Source organism: Syzygium oleosum, unplaced genomic scaffold (assembly GCF_021117445.2).
Source record: "Syzygium oleosum isolate NSW1041296 unplaced genomic scaffold, Sole_v2.1 Sole_v2.17, whole genome shotgun sequence".
NCBI lineage: Eukaryota > Viridiplantae > Streptophyta > Magnoliopsida > Myrtales > Myrtaceae > Syzygium > Syzygium oleosum.
In genome coordinates, this window is record NW_026607501.1 from 734,207 (window position 1) to 760,760 (window position 26,554).

Sequence of the window (26,554 nt, forward strand, 5' to 3'; positions counted from 1 at the left end):
AGAGAGACGTTGGTTTTCAGCTTTTGTGTCTCGCTTTGCCCGTTCGCCTTCGTTCTTTCCCCGCTTCTTGTATTATTCCTCCGACAATGCCACGTGTATTGCAGATCTTACTGCCACGTGTCTTGAAAGGCAAGCTCAACGCGAGGCCCATATAATTTAACGGTCGAGATCAATCGGCCTCATCTGCACCCGAAGCGCGCAATCCATTTCCCTGCCTATTCAAGCTTCATTACCATCTATTGCTTTTGCATAGATAAAAAAATTTACATTCTACGTAAGGAACAGGAAATATGTACATAATGAGTACTATACATAGTGGAAATTAAGCTTAATAGTAACTATTTGACTCTCGGAATTGGCATAGTTGGTTAGGACGGTCAAAGGCCCGGTAAGACGCTGGAGATTGTTTTACCTTTATGAACTAGGAAGTTGGGCTGGGGATTTTATTACACTAGATTGAGTTTACGTATTTGGATTGATTCATTTTTCTCTTTATAGGAAAACTTTTCATACATGATTTTTGTTTCCTAACATACTACTACTTGCCTATGTATTCATTGTAATAATCCAAACATTCAATAGGATACTAAATGCAGAAAACGTTTGGAAAGCAATGAATAAATCAAATAGTAGAAAAGAAAAGATAATAACACGAGTCGTCTCGCGCACCAATCAAACGCGGCCTTGTTACAACAGGACTCCGTTAGTTAGCGGTAAATGGAAAGTCTATCCTCTTTTTCTAAACTAGACTAATGCATAACAGGCTGCGTTTGGTCGACCGGATAAAAGCCAGGATATGATATGTTTTATACTATCCTGTGTTTGGTGGTGGTCCAGGATAGGATAAGGTCGGATATAGACCGGATATAGCCCGGATAAAAAAATCCGGGGGGGTGGGATAGACCCGGATAGGATTTCTAATGCCTATTTTTCCAGAAACCCTACGCTCCACTCGCCGTCATCTTCATCCCCACACCTTGTGCGCTTTCACCAAAAAAATTTCTCGACTTTTTTTCCTTCACTGACTCCTCCGGACCCGTGAATAGCAAAAAAAAAAAAAATTATCCTATCCGACTTTAAATCCGTAGTCCACTAAACAGTGGACATGATATGAAGAAATCCCAGGATTTTTTATCCTATCCTATCCAGTCATATCCTGTTTAGAAATCCGGACGACCAAACGCAGCCAAAGGGCAGTGGTATTTCTGCTTCCAGTATCACTGAATCCATTCCATTTACGTTAAGGGAAAGAAACCCTCCTTTACCTTAATTGAATGTTGGCAGATGAAGAGAACTACACTACGTCAGAGAGGTACTGGATTCAATTCTTGCAATATTTATCAATGGAATAAACAGGCTCCAAGATAAATGTAGATGATCTAGCTCTTGGATCGGCTTGCTACTACATCGCGAGGACTGCCAAAAATGCCATAACAAGCTAGAGTCAAATGAGATTGCTACGCTTTTCACTCCTCGTGCACAAAGGTTAACTTAGTCATGATTCGGAAAAATAATCACGAATTGCTGGCACAATCGCCGGAATAAGGTGAGAGTACCAGAAGAATTCAACGACCATATCAGCAGACAATTCAACTGATAAATTATATATTAAGAGGTACTTATATTTCAAGATTGCACGACAAAACTGATTTTGATGAATTCTTCTTTTTTGTCAAAGAATATTTCCATTCATTACCAAAATGATACATGAAAGGATTTATAAGAAATCCCAAAACTGCAAGGGTAGCATAGGACATCTCTTCTCCCAACAAAATGGTAAAGCCCTGCATGCTTGGAAAGAGTCGAGCATTTTCAATGTATATAGACAGACTTACCAATACATACACAAAAACAGACACATACAATACTCAATCCTTTGAGCAACAAAGATCCATTTAAACTACCCAAACCGTGCCATTCATTCACAATCAACCAATCCACGGAAGATGGATTTCACTATAGTTACCTCTATGTATTACCCTTTTGACATAATCATGGCGAGAAAAGAATATTAGAAGTACTATAACTTTCATACGGTACTCACTTTGGTATCAAAACTTTTCATCGGATTACTTAAGTGTCAAATTGGATAACAAACAATCACTTTAATGCCCCCGGCAAGAAATTATAACCAAAAGTACGACGTGCTTTTTAATAATTTTTTCATATGTGGCCTTTTTTTTTATCAAAAAAACCAGTCTAGCATGGACTATGAGATGACTGGTCTTGGCCTGAACGACGCCGCACGAAGTCCTTCTCTCATAAAGACAGATTCTCTCTATTGTTGTCTTTCCCTTAACTTCAACACTCACTCTCGTTCACTGTTTGAAGTTGCCGGGCACCCTTTAATTCAGATGGAATACAATCGAAGGTAAATATATCGAAAGATGCTGTCAATCCCATCTTTGCTAGCTTGTCCGCACAATGATTTTCTTCCCTGAACACATGCTTAATCCTCACCAGCTGCGATTCAGCTAAAACGTCCCTGCATTCATTCAAAATTGAGTTCAAATTAGGGATGTCAGGACTAGTATTTTGTGAAGCATATATCACATTATTGGCATCAGACTCCAGACATGTCATATTTAAATCTAAAGCAATAATTAGTCCCCAACCCCCCCCCTTGATAGCCCACACTTCCACAGCAAATATGAAAGTCTTTCCTAAACAATGAGTATAACCCTTCACCGATTCCCCTTCATCATCCATGATTATGCCCCCAATTCCAGCTACTCCTGTACTCTCCGCCGCCACTCCGTTAGAATTCAATTTGAACCAGCCAGCTTGCGGAATTTCCCATTTTGATCTTGATCTCGACTTCTTTCAGCATTGTTTATTCTTTGTAAATGCAGCAGATGGTCCCTGCTTTATCTAAACAAAAAGGGGGAAATTACCCAAAAAGTCTTAAACCGTTTATAATTATACCAATTCAGTCCTAAACCTTTTTTTTTCTTTTAATTTAGTCTTAAACCTTTTGCAATTGTGCCAATTCAGTCCATCCGCACTACAAAAAAACATGTTTTTTCCGACGAAATTTCCAACGAAAAATTTGGAGAAATTCGTTGTCCAACGAATTTTCCAAAGAAAAAAAATTTGTTGGTAATTCGTCGTCGCAAATTTTTCCAACGAAAAATTTCAATTTTCGTTGGAAATTTGCGACAAATTTTTTTTCGTTGGAAAATTCGTTGGAAAACTCGTGGCTAAATTCGTTGGAAAAACTACAAAAATTTTTTTTTGATCGAAAAATCGTGGAAATTTTTTTCCACCGAAAAAATTTCAATAATAATTCGTCCGACGAATTTCAATTTTTTTTTTTCCAAAAAAAAAATTTTTTGGTCGAAAAATCGCCCTCGCCGCCGGCGAGCTCGGCCCTTGCCGGCCATGGCGAGCTCGGCCCTCGCCGGCGACGAGGCTGGGCCTCGCCGGCCATGGCGAGGGCCGAGCTCGCCCAGAACTCGGCCACATCTGGGCGAGCTCGAGCTCGCCCAGAACGCTCGCCATGGCCGACGAGCTCGAGCTCGCCCAGATCTGGGCGACCTCGAGCTCACCGGCGACGGCGATGAGGTGGTCGAGGAGCGTGAGGTTGAAGTCGCCAGGGATGGAGTGACGTCGGTGATGCCAATCTGGACGAGGCGGCGGGCGAGGTGGCGGCCCATGGTGGCGTCGGGGGCGCCAACCGCCGCGGGGGCCTGGCCCTGGATGGCCACGGCGGCGCCTTTGGGGAGGGAGCCGACGTCGCCCGAGGGGGGCTTGCAGGAGTTGAGGGCCCCGATCTTGGTGTCCATGGCGCCGGAGCCGGAGCCGGAGCCGGAGGAGAAGGGGAGGCGGCGGGGAAGGAGGCGGAGGGGGACGCGCAGGGAGAAGGTGAAGAGAGAGAGAGAGAGAGAGAGAGAGAGAGAGAGTGTATGTGGAAATTGAGAGTTAGGGGAATAATGAGCGCGAAAATATTGAATAAGGAAGGAGTAGGGTTTTCGTTGCAAAATTCGTAGGAAATTTCCCACGAATTTTGCAACGAAAATTGTACACACTGAAATAATTGCTCGGAAAATTGAAATTTGTTGGAAAATTCGTTGGAAATTTCCAACGAATTTTCCAACGAATATAAAAATGCCGAACAATACCGGGTTTTTTTTTAATTCGTTGGAAAATTCGTTGGAAATTTCCAACGAATTTTCCAACGAATATAAAAAAATGCCGAACAATACCGGGTTTTTTTGAATTCGTTGGAAAATTCGTTAGAAATTTCCAACGAATTTTCCAACAAAAATTGTACACACTGAAATAATTGCCCGGAAAATTTAAATTCGTTGGAAAATTTGTCGCAAATTTGCGACGAAAATTTTTTCGTCGCAAATTTTCGTGGCAAAAATCCAGTTTTTTTGTAGTGCCGGCTACTTTTGGCCGGCCGGCGCTGACGTGGAAATATTTTAAAATATTTTAATTTTTTTTTTCGACATTTTTTTTGTCTTTCTTTTTTTTTTTCCCTATCTTCTTCCCTGGTCACTGGTCCGGCGATTGGCGAGAGGCTAAGGCCGGCGAGGTCGACCTCGCTCGGCGACGGCGAGGCCTCGTCTAGATCTAGCGAGACCTCACCGTCGCTGGGCGAACTCGACCTCGCCATGGCTGGGCGAGCTCAACCTCGCCCGGCTATGGCGAGGCTCGACGTCACTCGACGATGGCGAGGCTCGCCCTCACCAATGCCGGCGAGGGACAACCTTGCCCTCGCGGACCTCAGCCTCTTGTCGGTCGAGGCCAAGCAATGGCTGTTCGATGGCGAGGGCCGGCGAGGGCGGAGCTTGCCATGGCTGGGCGAGCTCTGCCCTCGTCGCTGCTGGGCGAGCTCGACCTCACCCAGATCTGGCGAGGTCGAGCCTCCCTATGACTGTGCGACGGTGAGGGCCGGCCTTGTTGTCTCCTAAGTGTACGTACGTGCAAAAACAAAGTTGTTCGACAAACCTGAAATTAATCGCAGATGAGTAATCCGAATGCCGACGAATGATCCGAGCTCAACGAATTCACGTTGTGTCCTTAGGACAATTTGTCCCCTCCACCGGTACCCAAGGTTGTTGGACAATTGCCTCCCAGGGTAGAACGGATCGCCTTTCCTACGAAGTGGTACTTCTTCAAAGGAAACCTTCGAATGCAACTTCGTTGGATTAATCGCACGAATGACAATGGCGAAGAATAATGATTCAGTAAAAAACAATGAAGAGTCACTTACAACCGAAAGGTTTCGTTCGGTTAATAGATGGGCGAACCTGAATCGATTGAGCAATCACGAACAACGAACATACATATCGGTTCGAAAAAACACAAAACATGTTTGTTTGGTTCAAAACAAAACTGATAGGCTGAGCTCCAAAATAGGAACAGACCCGGGCCCGGCCCGATCCGAGCCTAGCCAGTCGGCGTTGGCGGCGCGCGCGTGGGGGGACTGACCCAGCTACGTGTAGGTCTTCTATCTTCCACAAAAGTGGGGTAGCTCTTGGGGCCCAAACCCATTTGAGAGGCTCCTCTAATTAAACTCAGCTTCCATCATCTCTTCTATCCAATGTGGAACTACCCCCATCCACACTTCTCATTCACCTTCTATGGGATTTGAATACCAAAATCCTAACAATCCCCCACATGAATGAGAAGTTCAGATATCATGACTCTTCGTGCATGCATGAGATGCAATGTGCGATTATTCCATGAGAGAACGTTGCATTGGGATAAGTAGTTTGAGACTTTGAACTTTTCCTAGTGAGACCTATCAGACTTGCTCAGTCCATCAGTAGATTTGATCTCTTTGAACTGTCGACCTTCGGTGTAAGTCAAGACAATAGGAATCACACAACTATCTCTCAAACAAAGCTGGTTTTCATTGTTGTGTTCGTTTTGGCCATGAACACCGCCTAGTTTCATGAGTGCTTTCGAGAATTCGGCCTTTCAAATTCTTCATAGAAGCGGCCCTCACTTCACACTCACATAGATGATTTCTGAATGTGTCGTATATCACATACCCGAATTATAATAATTAAAAGCTTACACTTAATCTCCACATGTCAGTACTGTCTCCATACGGGAATGAGTAAGAGTTGACATTACTCTACACCGCCTGCATAACTTGGTTGTCCCTTTGAATCTAGATCTTGAGATCTCCAATCAACTAAGTGGGGTTTTCGCTATGATGATTTATTTTATAGGCCTTAAACCCATTCCCCTTGATGTTTTCACAACCATCTCTTTAGTTAGGCATTTTGTTAATGGATCCGCAACATTATCTTTTGACTTCACAATGTCAATCGTGATAATTCCACTAGAGAGTAGTTATCTTACAGTATCATGTCTTCGACGTATATGTCAGGACTTCCTGTTATACATGACATTCCTTGCCTTGCCTAGCGCCGCTTGACTATCACAATGAATACACACGTCTGGCACTGGTTTAGACCAATTAGGAATGTCTTCTAAAAAATTTCGAAACCACTCAGCTTCTTCACCGGCCTTATCCAAAGCAATAAATTCTGCTTCCATAGTAGATCTCGCAATACAAGTTTGTTTGGATGATTTCCAAGACACTGCTTCCCCACCAAGTATAAACACATACCCACTTGTGAATTTTGTGTCTCTTGTGCCGGTTATCCAATTTGCATCACAATATCCTTCAAGTACCGCTGGATACTCTATGTAGTGTAAAGCATAATTTTGAATATGCTTCAAATAGCCCAATACACGTTTCATAGCTTTTCAATGGTTTTCATTTGGACTAACTGTAAATCGACTTAGCTTGCTCACAGCACAAGCTATGTTCGACCTAGTACAGTTCATGACATACATTAGATTGCCTAGTATACTAGCATACTCATTTTGAGCTTTGCTTTCATCAGTAATCTTTGAAAGATGTAAATTAACATCTATCGGGGTCTTTACTAGCATAATGTCTAGATTCTTGCACTTTCCAAGAATCTTCTCAATGTAATGAGACTATGATAGAGCTAATCCTCCAGATGTCTTATAGATTTTAATCCTAAAATAACATCTGCAACTCCCATATCTTTCATATCAAATTTACTTGTGAGCATGCGTTTGGTCACCTTGACAACCTCACTATCGTTGCCATTATAAGCATGTCGTCTACATACAAGCACAAAATGGCAAAACCATTATGAGTGTTCTTAACATATACACATTTATCACATTCATTAATCTTAAAACCATTCGACAACATGACTTGGTCGAATTTAGCATGCCATTGTTTCGGTGCTTGTTTCAAGCCATAGAGTGACTTGATAAGCCGAAATACTCTATTCTCTTGTCCTGAAACAATGAACCCTTCAGGTTGTTCCAAATATATTTCTTCTTCCAAATCCCCATTTAAGAAAGCCATTTTCACATCCATTTGATGGATTTTAAGCTTGTACACCGCTGCTATGGCAATTAGCATTATTATAGATGTAGTTCTAGTAACAGGTGAATAAGTGTCAAAATAATTAAGACCTTCTCGCTGCTTGTATCCTTTTACCACAAGCCTGGCCTTATATTTGTCAATAGTACCATCCGCTTTTATTTTCCTCTTGAAAATCCATTTACATTGTAGTGGTTTATTACCAGGACGAAGGTCAACCAATTCTCAAGTATGATTTGACAAGATGGACTCAACTTCACTATTGATAGCTTCTTTCTAGAACGGGGCTTCTAGGGATGTCACAGCCTCTTTAAAGGTCCAAGGCTCATTCTCCAACAAATATGTTAGAAAATCAGGTCCAAAAGACTTAGAAGTTCTTTGTCTTTTATTACGTCTAGGTTCATCCTCCATAGGATCACTTCTAGGTGTAGTATCCTGAGGCCTCTTATCATTGTTAATTGGCTTATATACTATGTTACACGGAAATATATTCTCAAAGAACGAAGCGTCCCTTGACTCAATGATCGTATTAACATATATATCTGGGACCTCAGACTTATGAACAAGAAATCGATATACATTACTATTAATAACATATCCAATGAAGACACAATCAACGGTTTTCGGTCCTATTTTAACCTTTTTAGGTTTAGGAATCGCAACCTTAGCCAAGCACCCCCACACCTTGAGATATTTCAAATTAGACGTTCTATCTTTCCACTTCTCATAGGGAGTTTGTTGTGTGTTTCTATGGAGTACTCTATTTAAGATAAAATTCGCCGTCAAAACAGCTTCCCCCCTCAAATTCTATGGTAGACTGGAACTATTCAACAATGTATTCATTGTTTTCTTTAAAGATTGGTTTTTCCTTTCCGCCACTCCATTTGCTTGTGGCGCATAAGGAGGAGTAATTTAGTGAATAATACCAAACTCAGAACAAATTTCTAGAAAAGAAAATTCATATTCACCTCTTCTATCAGTTCTTATCATTTTAATATTCTTATTTAACTGAGTTTCAACTTCAATCTTATAAGTTATAAAAGCATTCATAGCCTCATTTTTGCTACTAAGCAAATAAACATAACAATACCTCGAACAGTCATCTATAAAAGTGATAAAATACTTCTTACCACCCCTTGACGGTATTGCTTTCATATCGCATATGTCTGTGTGAATTAAATCTAAAGGTTTTGTGATTCTATTATCTATAGAATGAAAAGGAGGCTTAGAAAACTTAGATCCAACACACACTTGGCATTTTTCACTTGGGCAGTCAAATTTTGGCAATAACCCCATGTTAATTAATTTCTTTATTGACTTATAATTAACATGTCCTAGTCTAGCATGTCATATATCAGGAGACTCAAGCATATAAGCAGAAACAACTTTTTTCATAACATCAATGGGTATAACAGTCATTACATTCAACTTGAAAAGACCATAACTAAAATAACCCTTTCCTACATGCATCTCATTTTTGGAGAGTACAGACTTATCAGATACAAACACTAACTTGAAACCATTTTTGCTAAGAAGAGATCCGAACACTAAATTCTTGCGTATGTCTGGCACATGTAGCACATTGTTTAGTGTCACAGTTTTCCCAGATTTCATCTTCAAAGCAACCTTTCCAACACCTTTAACCTTAGAAGTCGATGAATTACCCATGTAGAGTTTTTCATCACCTTCCATAGACGTGTAAGATGAGAACATCGATTTATTGGCGCATATATGACGAGTTACTCTAGTATCAATCCACAATTCTTTGGGATTTCCCACTATGTTGCACTCAGATATCATAGCAGTAAGATTGATATCATCAACACCACTGAAAATCTGTTCCACCACATTCGCCTAAGTCTTCTTTCTTTTCTTGGCTTTACAGTCTTTGGCACGATGTCCAGGCTTTCCACAATTGTAGCATTTGCCAATGAACTTTTTCAGGCCTTGGTTGGATTCCTCTCCATACTTTTTCCTCTTCTTGTTGGTTTTCGATACTTCTTCAACAACGTTGGCTCTTGAGACCTCCAGATTGCTGCCAACTTTCTTCTCAAAAAGCCTATTGTCTTCCTCTATTCTCAATCGAACAATTAAGACCTCCAGATAACTCATTTCTCTTGTGTTTGAGATAATTCTTGAAATCTTTCAAAGACGGTGGTAACTTTTCAATGAAAGCAGCCACTTGAAATGATTCACTAATCATCATACCTTCAGTATGAATGTCATGCATGATTACTTGAAGTTCTCGAACTTGACTTAAGACGGTTTTAGAATCTACCATCTTGAAGTCCAGAAATTTGCCTACAATGAATTTCTTTAACCCAGCATCTGTTGTTTTGTATTTCTTGTCCAAACTTTCCCACAACTCCTTAGCCGTTTTCAGCGGACTATAAACATTGTAGAGGGAATTGTCCAAATCATTGAGGATATAGTTGCGACACATGAAGTCAGAATGCTTCCATGCATCTACAGAAGCAACCTTTTCTTTGCTTGTCTCTCCTTCATCCAACTTAGGAGCATCCTCAATGAGGAACCTTGCCAAGTTCAAAGTGGTGAGGTAGAACAACATCTTTTGTTGCCATCGCTTGAAATCATCCCCATTAAACTTTTCTGGCTTCTCTCCATGAGTCGGAACAAACGCAATAGGCGTCATCGATGTTGTAGTCATTTCTGTTACGAAGACAGAAATTATTGAAAAAGCAACTATACAAACACAATAAATTGTCTTAAGATTGTTGTCTCTTAAGTGTTTGTACGTGCAAAAACAAAGTTGTTTGACAAACTTGAAATTAATCGCAGATGAGTAATCCGAATGCCGACGAATGATTCGAGCCCAACGAATTCACGTTGTGTCCTTAAGACAATTTGTCCCCTCCACCGGTACCCAAGGTTGTTAGACAATTGCCTCCCAGGGTAGAATGGATCGCCTTTCCTACGAAGTGATACTTCTTCAAAGGAAACCTTCGAACGCAACTTCGCTGGATTAATTGCGCGAATGACAATGGCGAAGAATAATTGTGACATCCTGAAATTTGTCCATTTGGGGTTTATGAAATGCTTGATTTTATAAACGTGCTTGTAGTTAGTTCTTGCTCGGAACTAATCATTCCTGGGATACTAACCAATAGGGAAATGCTAATTAGGGATTTAAATTCGTGAGACTAAAAGAAAATCCGATCGTGAATTGATTTTCGACCATAAAATTGCCGAGGTGACATTTTGAGCCACTGTTGGTCGATCCAAGGATAGCCAGGGGTCAGTTCGCCACTGTCATAGTAGTGGATTGCGGGTGATTCCGTGGGACCACGAAATGAATTGATGGATGATCCTGAACCTATACCAAACGATCGTGCCCCTCGGATCTAGTGGTTGATCCTCGCGATTTATATGACAACCGAAATCATTACGAACCGAATGGACTTGCACGTGACTCGATTTATTGTCAGTCACGGGTTGAATATGCGAATTTCCTTAAAAAGCCGCCCGTTAGTTTGAGAAACGCTCGAGTTGCGTTTAATAAAATTTAATTGTTTAATTGAGCCCAAATTGGACATCGGAGAATTAGGAAGTCTCAATGGGATGTTAGGACAACGTTGTGATTGGAACGTGCGATTTTGGATTGTCCCGAATCCTTCAGAAAAATTCAATTTCGGCGAGAAATGAGGAAAGTGACTGTTTTACCCCTAAAGGTTTGTTAAGGGCAAGTTTTAAGAGGGAAGGGCATTTTGGTCATTTTGCCCTAACTTTTTGGTTGGACATTTTTTCCCTTGGAATTTTATAAAATTCCCAAATTTGCCCTTGGATATTTTTGGGGAAGATTCGATCTCGGCCGTCGGTTTCAAGATAAGATCGAATCTGGGCCGTCGATTTGGATTGAGAGACAAGGGCATGATGGTAATTTGCCATTTTTAGTAAAAAATTGGACTATTTTAGTCCAAGGTCTCTCTCTCTCTCTTCATTCCCTCTCTCTCTCCTTTGGCCCCCCTCTCCCCCTCACCGAACCGGCCGCCCTTCCCCTTGCCGTCGCCGCCGCCGTTCGGTCGTCGCCCGCCGAGCCACCGCCCGTCCGCCACCGTACCGCACCACCGCCACCACCCCACGCCGCCGTCCCTCTCCTTCTCTCCCTCCCGCTCGTGTGGCCGTGGGTCACGGCCAAGGAAGCTGAGGCCGCCGCCGCTCGCCGCTGCCGATCGCCGCCGTTCACCGCCGATCGCTGCCGCTTTCCGCTCTAGCCGCGTTAGTCTAGAGTCTCGGTAAGTCGCGCCCTAAACCCTATTTAGGACGTCGGGTATCAATGGACAAATTGAGGTGTGATCGGGTTTAATTAGGCACAGATTTGTATGATTTTAAGGGCGAAATGGATTAGCGGGTCTAAGGAATGAATTTGGGAAATTTTGGTGGAAAATTGGAGACCAAAGGTGGGCTGTGATTGGCTGTTCGGTGGGTTGTGATGTGCCAATCGGGGTGTAAATTGGATATTTGGATTCGGCAGTTAATTGTGTGAAAATGCCGTGAAGGGCCGAAATTGATTTGCCGCAGTTTGGATGGGGAAAAATAGCAAATTGTATGTTGAATATGTGTTTGAACTGTGGCTTAATTGTGGTGATGAAATTGAGTGCATTAATGTGTAATTGATTGATTTAAACATGCTTGTTATGTGCACGCTCGGGCCAGATCGAATTAATTGTCAAATTGACCATGTTGAATGCTTGGTGAGCATGAAATTGTGTGTGAATTGATGCGTGCACGGGTCACGTGTGATTGGCCAATTAATTGGCAAGTGAGTGTTGAGCACGTGAATGAGCAAGAGATTGTGTGTGGGGTGGCATGTGTGATTGTGGAAATCCCTGAGGCGGTACCATTACGCGGGGAATTGTGCCGTCCTGAGGCGTGTACTTTAACGAGGGACGATGCCCGATATTACCGGAAGACTGCCAACCTGAGGCGTTTACTTCAACGCGGGTTGTGCCGTAGGTGGTAGATGTTCAGCCTGAGGCGTGTACTGTAACGCGGGCAAGAGACATGGCCTGAGGCGTGTACTGTAACGCGGGCCCTGAAGTGTTGTGATAAGATAGTCGCAGTGAACCTGAGGCGTGTACTGTAACGCGGATCACTGGCAAGTGGTGTGGAAAAGAATGTAATGAGGTGAGCGTGAATGCGTGAATTGTGATTCGAACGTGCATGTGATTGGAAAATATAGTATTACAGCTAACGTACAGGTTGCACGCTGGGAAGGCCAGGTAAGTGCTGATTGTGTGCCTGTTATATGATGGTTAGGTGTGTGATTGTGTTTTGTGATTGTCTGGAGGTACGTGATAGCCTAGGTGGGGTTTAGGGGTGTACTTACTGAGATATAATCTCACGGTCGTTTCAACCAAACATTTCAGAACCCCGGTAGGAACAATGAATCCCTCGCCGCCGCCACCTGAGCATTTTGGAGTCCCAATGCACACTGAACATGATGTCGTAGAGTTTCCTATGGATGACCATATGACCTAGATTAGGTACACCACCGTAGTTTATGTAGACGTAGGTTTACGCCTGTGGGAGCCCCATACATATACCGCATGGTTCTTCCGGGACGGGATAGATGAGTTCGGTCCTGTCCGAGGATTTGACGTCCCGTTTGATGGAGTCGGGGACTGGGACTCGTCTGCCATTCCTCCCCCTGATGGCGAATTGACTAGTGTAGAGACCAGTCTGGTGCAGTCAGGTCAACATCCGGCGCCCGCAGCACCAGGGTCTTCGGGGGCTGAGCACGAGCCGGAGCCGGAAGGGTCTCTAGCGGGAGATGATCCAATGGATGTGGACCTTGAGCCAATTCCAGAGGAAGAACTGGAACAAGAAGGGGCAGAGGCCGAACCCGAGAATGAGCCTGCTGAGTCTGCAGAGCCTGAAGAAGAATCGGAGTATATACTCCCGTATGAGCAGTGGATGGACCCCAATTTTGTACCTGAGGACAATTTCTTTGAAGAGTCGGTCGGGGAGGAACAGGTCGAGGTTCCAGCTGAGTCAAGTGATATCAACCACCCGATCGAGATTGAGGCTGAGCCGGAGTCCTTGGAGGAACAGACTGATCAGGGAAATTCAGATTCAGAGGACGAGGAATCAGACTCAGAATGGACGCCGAGCAAAGGGCATAGGGGTTAGCGTAGGGGTTGGAAATAAGTTTTTGGAGGTGTACCATTTTTGGTGATAGAATATCCAGGTCATCGATCCTTTTTGAATATCGGTGGTTTTATAGTGTGGTGTGCATGTGTATATGGCGGATGTAAATTGTGAATATTGTATAAGTTTGGATAAGAAATGAATATGTATAATCTCCGTGATTATCCCAGTTTCATTTGTCCGGGTACTTTGAGGTTTCCGCTGCTTATTTCAAATCTCTGATAATTATAAGTGAGGTCGGCGATACCCTGGAACGTCACATTAATGGACCAGTGAAGGATGGCGCGTGCTCGATGGGGTTCGGGGCATGACAATAATGATTCAGTAAAAAACAATGAAGAGTCACTTATAACCGAAAGGTTTCGTTCGGTTATAGATGGGCGAACCCGAACCGAACCGAACCGATTGAGCAATCACGAACAACGAACAGACATATCGGTTAAAAAAAAAAGAAAACATGTCTGTTCTGTTTAAAATAAAACTGATGGGCTGAGCTCCAAAAAAATAGGAACAGACCCGGGCCCGGCCCGATTCAAGCCTAGTTAGCTGGCGGCGGCGGCGGGCGCGTGGGGGGACCGACCCAACTTCATGTAGGTCCTCTCCCTTCCACAAAAGTGGGGTGCCCCTTAGGGCCCAAACCCATTTGAGAGGCTCCTCTAATTAAACCCATCTCCCATCATCTCTTCTATCCAATATGGGACTACCTCTATCCACACTTCTCATTCACCTTCTATGGGATTTGAATACCAAAATCCCAACAAGCCTCGCCGTCGCACAGCCATGGCGAGGCTGGGCGAGCTTCGCCTTCTTGTCGCCCGGCGACGGCGAGGGCTAGCCTCGCACTCTCCGGCCTCAGCCTCTTGCTAGTCGCCGGTCCGATGACCGGCGACCGGGGAAGAAGATACGGAAAAAAAAAGAGAGAGAGAAAAAAAAAGTCAAAAAAAGTAAAAAAAAATTCGAAAAAATAAAATATTTATTAAAATATTGCCACGTCAGCCGGCCTCCACGTCAGCACCGGCCGGCCAAAAGTGGCCGGATGGACTGAATTGACACAATTGCAAAAGGTTTAGGACTTTTTAGGTAATTTCCCCAAACAAAAAGATGCCAAGTAAGTTAGTTCAGAATTGTGATTGAAAGAAACAGCATTCCTATATATCCAAAAGAACCCACAATACCATTAAGAAAACGCTACTCCAAGAGATCCTAGGCCTATTGTACCAAGTTTTAGTTCTCACATTCCTAATCCACTCCCTCAAGGACTTATTGGAGCTCTCAACCACAGAATGAGGTTATTCCAATGTCATCCCAAATTAGCAAATAAATTATAGTCTCACCTTGAGTATCACATAAGGGACACATCTTGCACGTTCATGCCTCTGGGACCAAGCAGATGCCTTGTGGCAATAGTGTTATAAAGAACCAACTAAATAAAAAATTTGATGCTAGGGGTCCCATCATATTTCCAGACCCAATTCCAATTCCGCTGTTTACCATCTCTTGGGTCTAAATCCATCGCAATCTGGTAGGCAGAACGCAGGCAGCACTGGCCAGGGTCCGAGAAGTTCCATCAGAATTTGACCGGGTGCAAAATTTTTCACTTTCACTTAATTGTACACTACATGTCGCTTCGCAGAATGCTTGGTGGCTGGATGCTAGAAGAGCATTGATGGGATTTGGCGTTGGGGTCGCAGGCTATGTGGTAATACGCACTTTGGACTTCCCGGTACACTTATGTGAACCGCGATGATCATCGCCTCTCTTTTACCCATCAGGTACCTGTATACATCGCAGAAATAACACATAAAAATGGGCAAAAGAACACTACAAGTGCCATAACTTGTGTACGGCGCTCACTTTGGTGCCATAAGTTTTTTTTGGATCACTTTAGTGCTAAAATTTTTGAAAAACGATCACTTAAGTGCTAAAATTTTTGAAAAACGATCACTTAAGTGCCAACTCCGGTGCCGTACACAATTTTTCGCCGGAAATCCGACGTGGCATTTTTTTTATTAATTTCTGAAGCTGACGTGGCTCGCCGGAGATTGGCACTTAAGTGATCGTTTTTCAAAAATTTTAGCACTTAAATGATCATTTTTAAAAAAATTTAGCACTTAAGTGATCGTTTTTCAAAAATTTTAGCACTGAAGTGATCCAAAAAAAACTTATGACACTTAAGTAGTCGTTTTTCCTCCGACTTGGCACCAAAGTGATCCGAAAAAAAGTTATGACACCAAAGTGATCTCCGTACACAAGTTATGGCACTTATAGTGTCCTTTTGCCCATAAAAATGTACGGGGAGCATTTGCTTCATTCAATCCGGTCAGAATAAAATTAGAACAATATGATCTTGCTTCATGTTGCCAATACATCGCCTTTTGGTCTATTTGTCTTCTTGTTGCAGTCCATGCAAGCTTTTGGCTTTTCATTGACAAACTTTGTTGGAACTATTGTTTCCTGGTGCGCCGTGGCTTTGATCGGTAGCGTCTGGGATTCTCTATTAACAGTTTTTTTTTTTGGTGTGAAATCTCTATTAACAGTTATTTCTGATAAAAAAGTTGAAAATAAACAAAAAGTGCCTTTTGTGTTTTATTTTTCAGGTGGAATTCCTGGTGTAATACAAATTTTCAGTTTATACTTCATAACAGAGTCTCCTAGATGGTTGGTGAGTTCCTTCAGGATCTTGCAGTGGTTGCGTACAAGTGGCAATCTGATATGTGAGAAGGCGTAGTGGTTCAAAAGTAGTGTTAATTGCTACCACCCAAACGAAGAGATTGTTTTAACTGATGATTTCAACCCAATCATTGAACTTGTCCTATTTGTTTATGAATATTTATACCCACTAAGGACATAAATAACAATCAATCTTCTAATTCTTTCCAATATCTACCGGACGTCATCGCCAGTTATGTCAGGCATGATGGAAGATCTGGGACTTTCTGTAGCGGCAGTTCGTCTACCTTCCTCCTCACGAATGAAGAATCTGTTGAATGGGTTGGACGTATTCAGCTTATTGTTGAAATAGGATCATAATGGCATGATTGCTGCGAAGTTTTAGTTGATTTAACTATCATCTAAATTCTAAGATTAAAATAATAATCCTAATTTTCTATGTACTTTGTTCCTTAACATATAGCATTAACCCTGTATCTTAATCGATAAGCAATAAAAGCATATCTTGTGTTAAGGACTGTCGACGGATAAGTGCACTCAGTTACGGTTCGGGTTCTCTGTGTTAATCTTTCCCCTATTATGCTGCATTATTCACTTTTTGGTTCGATGCTGACAATTGGAGGACCTATAGCAGCTTTACTAAATGGAACTATAACAGATATGATCGGTCAAAAGCGTGTAAGTATTCATGAGCTATATAGACTTTCTAACTTTTCACAATTGCGTTAGACCAAGTAGCTCTTGTCGTAACTTGGGATGCAGACAATGTAACTTTCTCAAATACTTTGCACAGCTGAATGTATTTCTATAGCACTTACCAAGGTTCCTTCCCTTTCTCTCGCCTCTCCAAGTTCTCCTCATAAGTGGCCAACACATGAGTAATTTGAACTTAGCAAATGGAATAGGAAATGCTTCAAAGAGAGTTTACTGGTAACTTCCAATTCAGTGTGGTCAGGGAAGATATTGATTTTAGTATCTATTGTTCGTTTACATGATCGTGTTCTTATATTACTATAGAAGTATGTTTAATTTGGCTAGCCATTGGACAAATTTTAAGTTTCTTGACATCCCTTTCAACGGGTGCAAATTTTTTTTTTTCAGTAGAAACATGCTTACATAAACAATCCAAATAAGGAAGTACAAATCAAGGCCAAATCCTAGTCTGAGTCTCCGGGGATATTGCTCTTTGCTTATTTAATACAACCGAAGTTTCTAATTCAGAAGGAATACAATTGAAAGTAGATACATATAGTAAGATGCCATCAATTTCATCTTTGCTAGCTTTTCGCACACTGATTTGATTCCCTGAACGCATGCTTAATTGTCACCTGCTGGAATACAGCTAAGACGTCCCTGCGTTCATTCAAAATTGAGTGCAAGTCAGGGATGTCAACACTAGCTTTTTGCAAGGCATATATCACATGGCTGGCATCGGATTCAATCTCTAAACATGTTATATTTAAATCAAGGCAATAGTTTTACCCCTTATAGCCCACACTTCCACAGCGAACCTTAAAGTCTAATCGGTAATAATAGTTACTATAAGGGACGATAATCCTACTGAGATAATGCAGTCTAATGTGGAAGTGCACACACAAGGCAGTGAACTTGAGAAACGATTTGGTAAGGAAGAGACCAACCCGTTTACCAGCTGGTCGATGGCCTAGAACTTTGCGTTTCCCTCTCGGACATCCCATCCCAGATTTAGCTGCATTCTGCTGGTCGAGTTGTGTTTCGAGAGCATACTCACAAATGGTCCAATCCATATCATCCTTACCGTCTGGATCGTCCAGAGCAACTGCCACTTCTTCCGTTTTCAAAACCTTTGCAATGTGCTCCACTGCCAAATCTATGAACCTCATAGCTATTCTCTTCCTCTTCTTATTTACAGACATATGGGCTACATGCAAAGCCTTACGCATAAACTCACCCGTAAACGAATTGATCGGAACTCCATCACGTGCAGTCCATGCACTGGGATGTCCACCGGCAGGCTGTCTTTGGCAGATTTTGTCCATCGTTTCACCAAGTAGCGAGACGGTATCTTGAAAATATTCATGAAGATGAGTACTTTCAAGGCATGAACACATAAAATACCGACCGACTCGAACTTCCCACAGCTACATGCCAATGTTGAATCGGAAGGATCAAACTTGACGGTCTGTGCCTTTCTGCTGCTGAGGGTCTGTGTCTTTGTGCTGCCTTTTTCAGTCAACTGAAACATGCGAAGAGTCTCCGTGCTGTTAATTTCTTCAACTGCCAGCGTTAGGCAATCGATAAACTCCTCTCGGAACATCTTATAGTTCGAGTATAGAGTCGTTCAGCTTCTTTCTCCATTGGACTCCTGGTTTTCAAATTCACCTTGTTTTTCTCGCAGAGCATGTCTTCGCGAAATTCTTCTGTGCGTATCTTCTTGGCCGCCTGTTCACACCGGCATGCAATTTCTGTTAGCGTCATGGTCTCGGAGGAGAGATTCCTGACAATGTGACTAGCATCCTCATCATTTTGTATGGAGAGTAGGTCAACAGAAAAGAAGTTCTTCGTGAACGCATGAGACCATTTCTCGTGCATTTTATACAAAGAAGCAAGCCACGAGTTGTCATGCAGCTTGTACTTTCCTATAAAGGAATTCCACTTCGACTTGAATTCTTCCTGCGAGTGGAGGAAGAGGCACTCCCTGAAGAGGTTGACAACATCGAGTTGGCTACTCAAAGGAGACAGGTACTTCCTGAAACTGTTCAAGATAGACCAAGCAGGCAGACAATGGCGGGTCTCTGGCAAGACAAGAGATACGGCTTCGGCGATTTCTTCACTGAATTCAGTAATGATTGTCTGCGGTTTCTGCCAGTTCATTGATTCAAGGAAACTATCGAGCAGCCAATGGAACGAACCCACCGTTCGATCGACCAAGAGACCGTGTCCGAATATGGTGGGCTGCCGGTGATGATTAAGTCCCCAAAATGTTGCACAGATTATGCCATACTTGGTGATCCAAGTTCTTGTGTCCAGGACTAGAAGATCGCTGAAATGCTCGTAATCGAGCTTGGACCGGCTATCCCTCCAGAAAAAATTCTCCATGCCGCGTGCCTCTACCACTCGCAACGAGTAACAGGAACAACAATCTAACCTCGCAAGACACTTGAAGTGATCAATCAAGTCCTGTGTCTCCTCAGGCGCAGGTCTTGGGCAATCAACATCACTGTAATCCGCATCGGAAACAAGAGCCCGCTCTCCAACTGCCCTAACTTCGTCCACAATCCCACTTGTCGAAAGAGCCGTTGTCGCGTGATTATGCTCGAGAACGACCTTGGAGATCTTCCACGTTTCATCGTTTGCCACGCACTCGATTTTAGCATCACATCCTGTTCTCATGTCCCGTCTTTTGTACTGCGTCGCCTTGGCGATCTGCTCTTTGGACTTGTCGGCTTGGTAAGAGCATAAGAAGGCCTTGTCGCTTCCAGAGTATTCTGCTTTTCCCATTCTTACATTGAAATCGGTTTGTTTAGCGTAGCTGCGGTAAAACTTATACACGGCCATCTCTGAATCGAATTCCATCCCCACTCTCGGCTCCCTGGGGTTGGACTCGAGCTCCCCCTCATCTATATTAGCGCCAGAAGTGGAATGCAATTCATCTTCGTTGCCGATGGCCTGCGGCAATGAAATTTTTTTTTATATGTTTTTTAAAATGAAAAAGAAAAAAACAAAAAAGATATATAACATACCATTCCTAAAGAGTGATCGCTGCCCGGCTGGTTCGAGGCCATCTCCTCGGGCTCGCCAGCTCTGTGGTTGCGATGGTGGATGCCGCAGATCGAGAGGTCGTTGGACCCATGTTCAAGACTAGCCGTTGCCCCCTCCAGTTTGACATCGGCCATGAGTAAGAAGTCGCTGTCGACGAGGCCGAATCCGAGGGCTGCAGCTGCAGAAAGAATCAGCTCTTTCCCACGACGTCTCCTCCAGTTACTGGTATGAACATAATGAGTAAAAGATGGCCTCCGGGCCCACCGAATATTGGCCCGCAGCAATCCTCCCAGAGGAGGCAGCAGCAACACAAACAGTCGTAAACCTATTACATTATAATAGATAATGATAATGCAAAAGATAGGCAAAAAATCTGTGTGACTTTTGTGAAAAAAGTCCCTGTGGCCAGCGAGGGCCGCGACGTCCTCACCTGTGGCTGGTCGCTGGCCATGGCAACCAGCCCCGCGACCAGCCACGGAGAAGGAAGGAAGGCAAAAAAAAAAGGAAAAAAAAACATTAAAAATTCAATAATTTTTAAAAATTATTTAAAAATTCCACGTTAGCGTTGGCATTTCACATAGGACGGTCGGCGTCCACGCGAGCGATTTCCAGTCTAAATTGACCGGATGGACTGAATTGGTACCGATGTGAAAAAGGTTTAGGACTGAATTAGTCTAAATGAAAGATTTAGGACTGAATTGATACGAATGCAATAGGTTTAGGACTTTTTTGATACTTTTCCTGCAGCGACACAACACGCAGGCACTGCCAACCCAAAAAAATTAAAATAATAATAAAATAAATCCGAGGGACAATTAATTTCAATGTTTGCCGCTAGCCCAACTTAAGTAAACTTTTTCCACGTTATTCGATATTGCAGCTAAATGAAGGAGCCAAGAAACGCAATATATCGGAAATACACGTAGAAAGTTACATTTTCTTTTACTTAATCAAGACATATTATTTCTTTTCATCAAAACTAAATGAAGAAAATTATGTAGCTATTTAGCGATTATCAACGAATTACCTGATCCATTTTAAGAAAAGAATATTGGCCGATGCTAATTAGGATGCAGTGGAGTTGAGGGGAAGCCGAGGAGATGGGTGGTCTCTTCTCTTCCAAGTGGATGGTCTCACGGGGTGTGGCATTGTATTGCTCCTTTTCTTTCACTTCTCAATCCCCATCTAAACATTGATGTCCATTTCACACGACCTAGGGGGGCAAAGGTAGGTGCATCCATTAGGAATGCGAAAAACAAAAAAACGCATTTGGCCGCTCGAATTGCTGAGCCTGGATAGGGAAGGACCGAATGGAGATTATTCTATCCGGCATTGAGTGGCGTCCCTTCAATGGGATAAACATGGACAAATTATGATAACTTTGCCTGTAGCGCCTCTGGAAAATCCTGAGTCGATTACCGTCAAGCTGTTGCACCTAAGATTCCTAAAACATTTCCTTAATCATGTGAACGGGGCAAGTCATTGTGATGGCCCGAGTGACGGTGCGCGGGGAGGAGGGATGGTGGTGCGTCCGTCCCTCGGTCCTCGAACGTGTACAGGGAGGGGACGCGTCTCTTGTCCCACATTGCCGAGGGGGGAGTTCTGGACTGGTTTATAAGATTCGGGTTCTCTATCTGTACATAATCGTTTTCTAGGCGAAGCCCAGAGAAACAAAACTGTGAGGGCCCAGTGGGGCTCAAAGCGGACAATATGTATATAGTGGCATACCCCGGGGCGTAATAGTTACGGGATTGATCGGAAACCTAAAAGAAACCCCCTAATTGCTAGAAAGAAGTCAGCTAGCTAATAAAAAAGTCAATTGGTCTAAATGCGATGAAACGAGAGCCTAAAGTCCGGAGGTTCAATTAATTACATGAGGGAAAGGATTAGCACTCCCGACACCATTTAGGTACCATATTCTCCTGTTGAAATTCTTTCACATGCTTTTTATGGAGTGATTTTAAACACATCTAATTATCTTTGAATTTTGAAATTATAAAATATCGTTATGTGGACTCAAACAAAAATAATCGCATGAACTCACAGATATCGACCCAATGTCAGGTCCATTGCATCTAGAATGTTCTTTGTATAGTCAAGAAATCAGCTTACTCTCAACATGTACAGTACTCACGGCAAATGTTAGATATATTTAGATTATCTTAGATTATTTACGATATTCCATATATCGATAATATTCTGGATATCTACAATGTTATGAATATCTTGTAATTGATTGTAATTGATTGCGTAATATTTTGTTACCGTAGATAGTTAACCTATAAAGCCTATAAATAGGCTCATGTACTCCTTGTTATTTCATCATCAAATATATATAAATTCTTCTCTTTTGTTTTATTTTTAACTTGGCACGCCTCTTTCTTGAAAAGCTCCTTTTTGCAACGCCAGCCGTATAGGCCGCGTCGATCGCTTTCTCCACCAAATTGGCCCGCAACTTCAGTTGCTATTAACACGTCTTCCGTTGCTTGTTCCGGCAAATTGTCGATATCACCGGACTCGTCGTCAGACGCCGTAGCCACGCGCTGCCATCTCTGTAAGTCAGTTTCTGACACACAACGCTGGATATTTTTATAAGACAAGACTACTTCGTCACTCAAAGTTTCCAAAAAGCCAAACTTTGCCACCAAAAACCACCGCACGCGCCCACATGCGCCACCCAAACATTTTGCGCATGAGATCCATGCGCCCATGTGAGCCGCATGTGATTAGAAGGCCGGCCTAGTTATTGCTGACGTCATCTGCAACGTCACCCAACACATCACCACCACGTCACTGCCATGTCATCGGCCAAGTTGTCATTGACTGTTGATTATTGGCCGTTGACCGAGGTATTTCGACATGCTTATTTCATTTTTGGGGCCCATCTCCTACCCCTGCTATGGGAGGATCCTGCTACTTCGTGATTTTTGTGGATAATCATTCTTGTTATACATGGCTATATTTTATGAAGCAACAATTTGAAATAGCTTGTATCTACAATGATTTTGTTACCATGATTAAAACACATATTTCTCAAAATTTCAAGATATTCCGTACTAATAATGCCATGGAATATAGAGACACAAAGTTTCTTAGAATTATTTCTCAAAATGGTACTATCATTCATCATTCATCTTAGGTGTTGTTTGCAGTCATGGAATCTTAGCCTCTTGTTTTGAACAGTTTTGGGCAGAGGCTTCTCATACTGCTATATACACTATCATTCACACTCCGTCACCTACTATAGGTAATATCTTTCCTTTTGAGTGTTTGTATGGCAGTGTTCTTAATTATAATCTTCTTCGAGTATTTGGCAGTGCTTGTTTTGTCCATCTTCTTCCAAATGAACACATGAAATTAGAACCACGTGCTCGTTTCTATTGTTTCCTTGGGTATGGAATTGAGCACAAAGGGTATCAATATTGGGATCCTATCTCTAATTGTCTCTGCGCATCTCGTCATGTTACCTTTTGGGAACACAAGATGTTCTTTTCACTTCGTCCTTTCGACTCCTTTCCTACTACTTCCTTTTTTACCAAACCTTCAGTGGATCTATGTTCTAAAGATACATCAATTGAATCTTCCTCTTTGGAGTTATCCTCTATTAATCTTGATGTAGGTACCTCTGGTAATACCACTTTGGCTGCTCTTGACTTGTCTGCACTATCCGCGGATTCTCCACCATTGGTTATTCCCTCTTCTCCTGTTTGTCATTCCACTTATGTAAGTCAACCTTCTATTCAACTTCGTGATTTCCATTGGTACTCTAGTATTGCTTCCCTTCACGAGCCTTGCCAATACAGAGAAGCTCGAACTAACCCTCTTTGGCAGCAAGTAATGGCAGATGAGTTGCAAACGTTAAACAATTCTCATACATGGGATTTGGTTGATTTGCCTCTTAGAAAGGCAGCAATAGGTTCTAGATGGGTGTATAAGATCAAGACTAAGGTAGATGGTATGGTGGAAAGCTACAAAGCTAGACTAGTAGCAAAAGGCTTTACTCAGGAGTATGGAATCAACTATGACGAGACATTTGCTCTAGTTGCATGTCTTACTTATATTCGAAGTCTTCTTGCTATTGCAGCTATGAAGAGATGGCCTTTATTCCAGATGGATGTTAAAAATGCATTTCTTAATGGCGATCTTAATGAGGAAGTATATATGGAGCGTCCTCCTGGGTACACTACTACTTCTAATAAAGGTTGTCGTTTACAAAAAGCTTTATATGAACTGAAAGAGGCTCCTCATGCATGGTATTCAAAGTTTAGTTCTATCATGGAACATCTTGGTGTTTGATCCAGTCCCCATGACAATGCTCTATTTGTTCAAAGAACATCTTGTGGGTATCTACTACTATTTTATGTGGACGACATGATTATTACTAGTGATAATCATATTGGTATTACAAAACTCTAGCAATATCTCAGTCGGCAATTTGAAAAGTAAGATCTTTGACGACTCAGTTACTTTCTAGGCTGGAAGGTTGCCTCGGATTCCTCAGGCTAATATCTTTCTCAAGCAAAATACCCCACCGATCTTCTTTCACGTGCGAGACTCACTGATACCAAGATTGTTGCAACTCCAATTGAGGCAAATGCCAAATTTGATGTTGTTAAAGTGTTAAGAGGGTTATTATGGTCATTAAGTGCTAGAGGATTATTTGGTCTTTAAGTGTTATTTGATTAATAATAAAAGTGTGAGGAGCGGCGTAACCTAATCAGTTTTTACGCTCTCCTCTTTCTTGCGCCCTCATCTTTTGTTCTATATCAATTTCTACATGGTATCACAGCAATAACCTAGTCGTTGAGGATTCAGATCTGACATCGGCGAGCGTTGTCTAGCCCAATCCATTGTCACCCAGTCTAGTTGAATCCAAATCCGATGCTAGCGATTGTCGTCCAGACAAAATCCGGCGTTGCTCACGCTGGCAAGCGTCATCGGCTCAAATCTGGTATCATTCGGCATCGAGTGGTCTCGGTTGTTCGGCGTAGTGTGATCGCCAATCTGAGCTTCGTGGTTCTCTAGGTTTGCTAGTATGTTTACTGTTCACTATGTTCGAAAAAAAAAACCAGCTTGCTGGATGGAGTTGCTGACCTTGTTTACCTCGAAATTGATGTTGGATGAGGTAGTTTCTGTTTGGGTGCAATGTACGGTTTCATTGTATGTTTTGATGAAATAGATGAATTTGATTGAAGTGTCGTGGAGATTTGGATTGTTTGAAACAAATCGCAGTAGTTTGTTGAATTGAATTTTGGTTGGTGGGATTTGAATCTAATTATTGTGCCAAAAACTCTTGTGTGATATTGGTACACATATACGGTATCTTTGGACGTGAAACGAAGAACATGTCTTAAAAAGCGTGTTGCATGAGTGAACAGTGCCATTAGCCAAGCATTGTTGGAAACAGTTAAATATCGAGCCAATAATCACGCTTCCAGTATGCAAAGAGCCTAGCCCTGATCGAGATACTAAGCTTGCTAGTTGCCCAACCAAGGAACTTCCAAGTTACAGCAACCTTTATATATCTTCCAAGAAACCAACTTCAAAAGATTTAACATTCTTAAGAACTGGTAAGTTTGCATATTGATGCCTGAATTCATCAAATTGCTCCAAGATAAACAAGATACCTGAATGCCAAAATGGTGTAGCATGAAAATCCATGGAGAGTTCATATATAACTGAAACAGTTTCCATAGATATTTCCTGCAATATACACTCCCAATTATCCCAAGGATCAAAAGGACATAGACAGATAACCTCTCTTGCTAGCCTGCGCAATGGCACAACTTGCAAAGTTGCTTAAGTCCTTCAATAAGATACTGATCAGCAGCTCTACAAAGTTCTTGTGCAATATCCGGCGTAATTTTAACTGGCCGGGAATACATGAACTAGTACCAGTAAAAGGATCTAGTGAATTAGAGAATAAAGCATATAGGCCCTTTGCCATGTTAAGCTAAAATTGCATTGACCTCAACATCAACTCAAAAATCTACCATCTTATGTTCGGAATCTCTATGCTAGTTGCATCCTTCTCCTGTAAGCAAACATAAAGTCAAATAATTCGAAGTGCATCAGCTAGTTGATGGGGGTGTATCGAGAACCGAATCAGAATGATCACGCAGAGAATAGAAGAAAATTAAATAATGCACGAGCTTTCCCAGGTTCACCCCCGAATAGGGCTACGTCCTGCAAAGGGATTCCACTATGATTTAGGTTTACAACCACAGCTACTCGTTACAATGATCTCTCGTACGAGTACAATATATATAGGACTTAAATGGGCCCAAAGCCCAAGCCTATCCAAATCCTTTTGATCCCACAACAAACGGGCCAACAAACCCGATGTTGTTTCGAGGGCGCTGCCCCTGAGCCCCCGCCCACTCACCGGCGAACGGGGCCGCCGTCCGCTCACCGGGGAGCGGAACCCTCGCCCGCTGTCCGGTCAGCGGGACCCCCGTGTCGGGGGCGCTGCCCCCGAACCCCCGCATTCTGTGCACAGGGGTCACACGTCTTCGGATCATACTTCGATTTCCTTAAGCTCATATGGGCGTGCCCGATATAAGAAACAAGGGTCCCCGAAGTATT

The 26,554-nt window shown here is 42.6% G+C and overlaps 1 protein-coding gene across 1 annotated transcript; it reads right to left on the minus strand.

Moving 5' to 3' along the window:
- Positions 1 to 17,319: 17,319 nt before the first annotated feature.
- LOC130140258 (protein FAR1-RELATED SEQUENCE 7-like) lies at positions 17,320 to 20,128 on the minus strand. Its single transcript, XM_056319237.1, has 3 exons — positions 19,951 to 20,128; positions 17,869 to 19,876; positions 17,320 to 17,581 (listed from the first exon to the last, which is right to left on the minus strand). Exons 1-2 carry the CDS (start codon positions 20,101 to 20,103, stop codon positions 18,494 to 18,496), a joined length of 1,536 nt encoding a protein of 511 aa, XP_056175212.1. The 5' UTR covers positions 20,104 to 20,128; the 3' UTR covers positions 17,320 to 17,581; positions 17,869 to 18,493.
- Between the last annotated feature and the right edge of the window lie 6,426 nt (positions 20,129 to 26,554).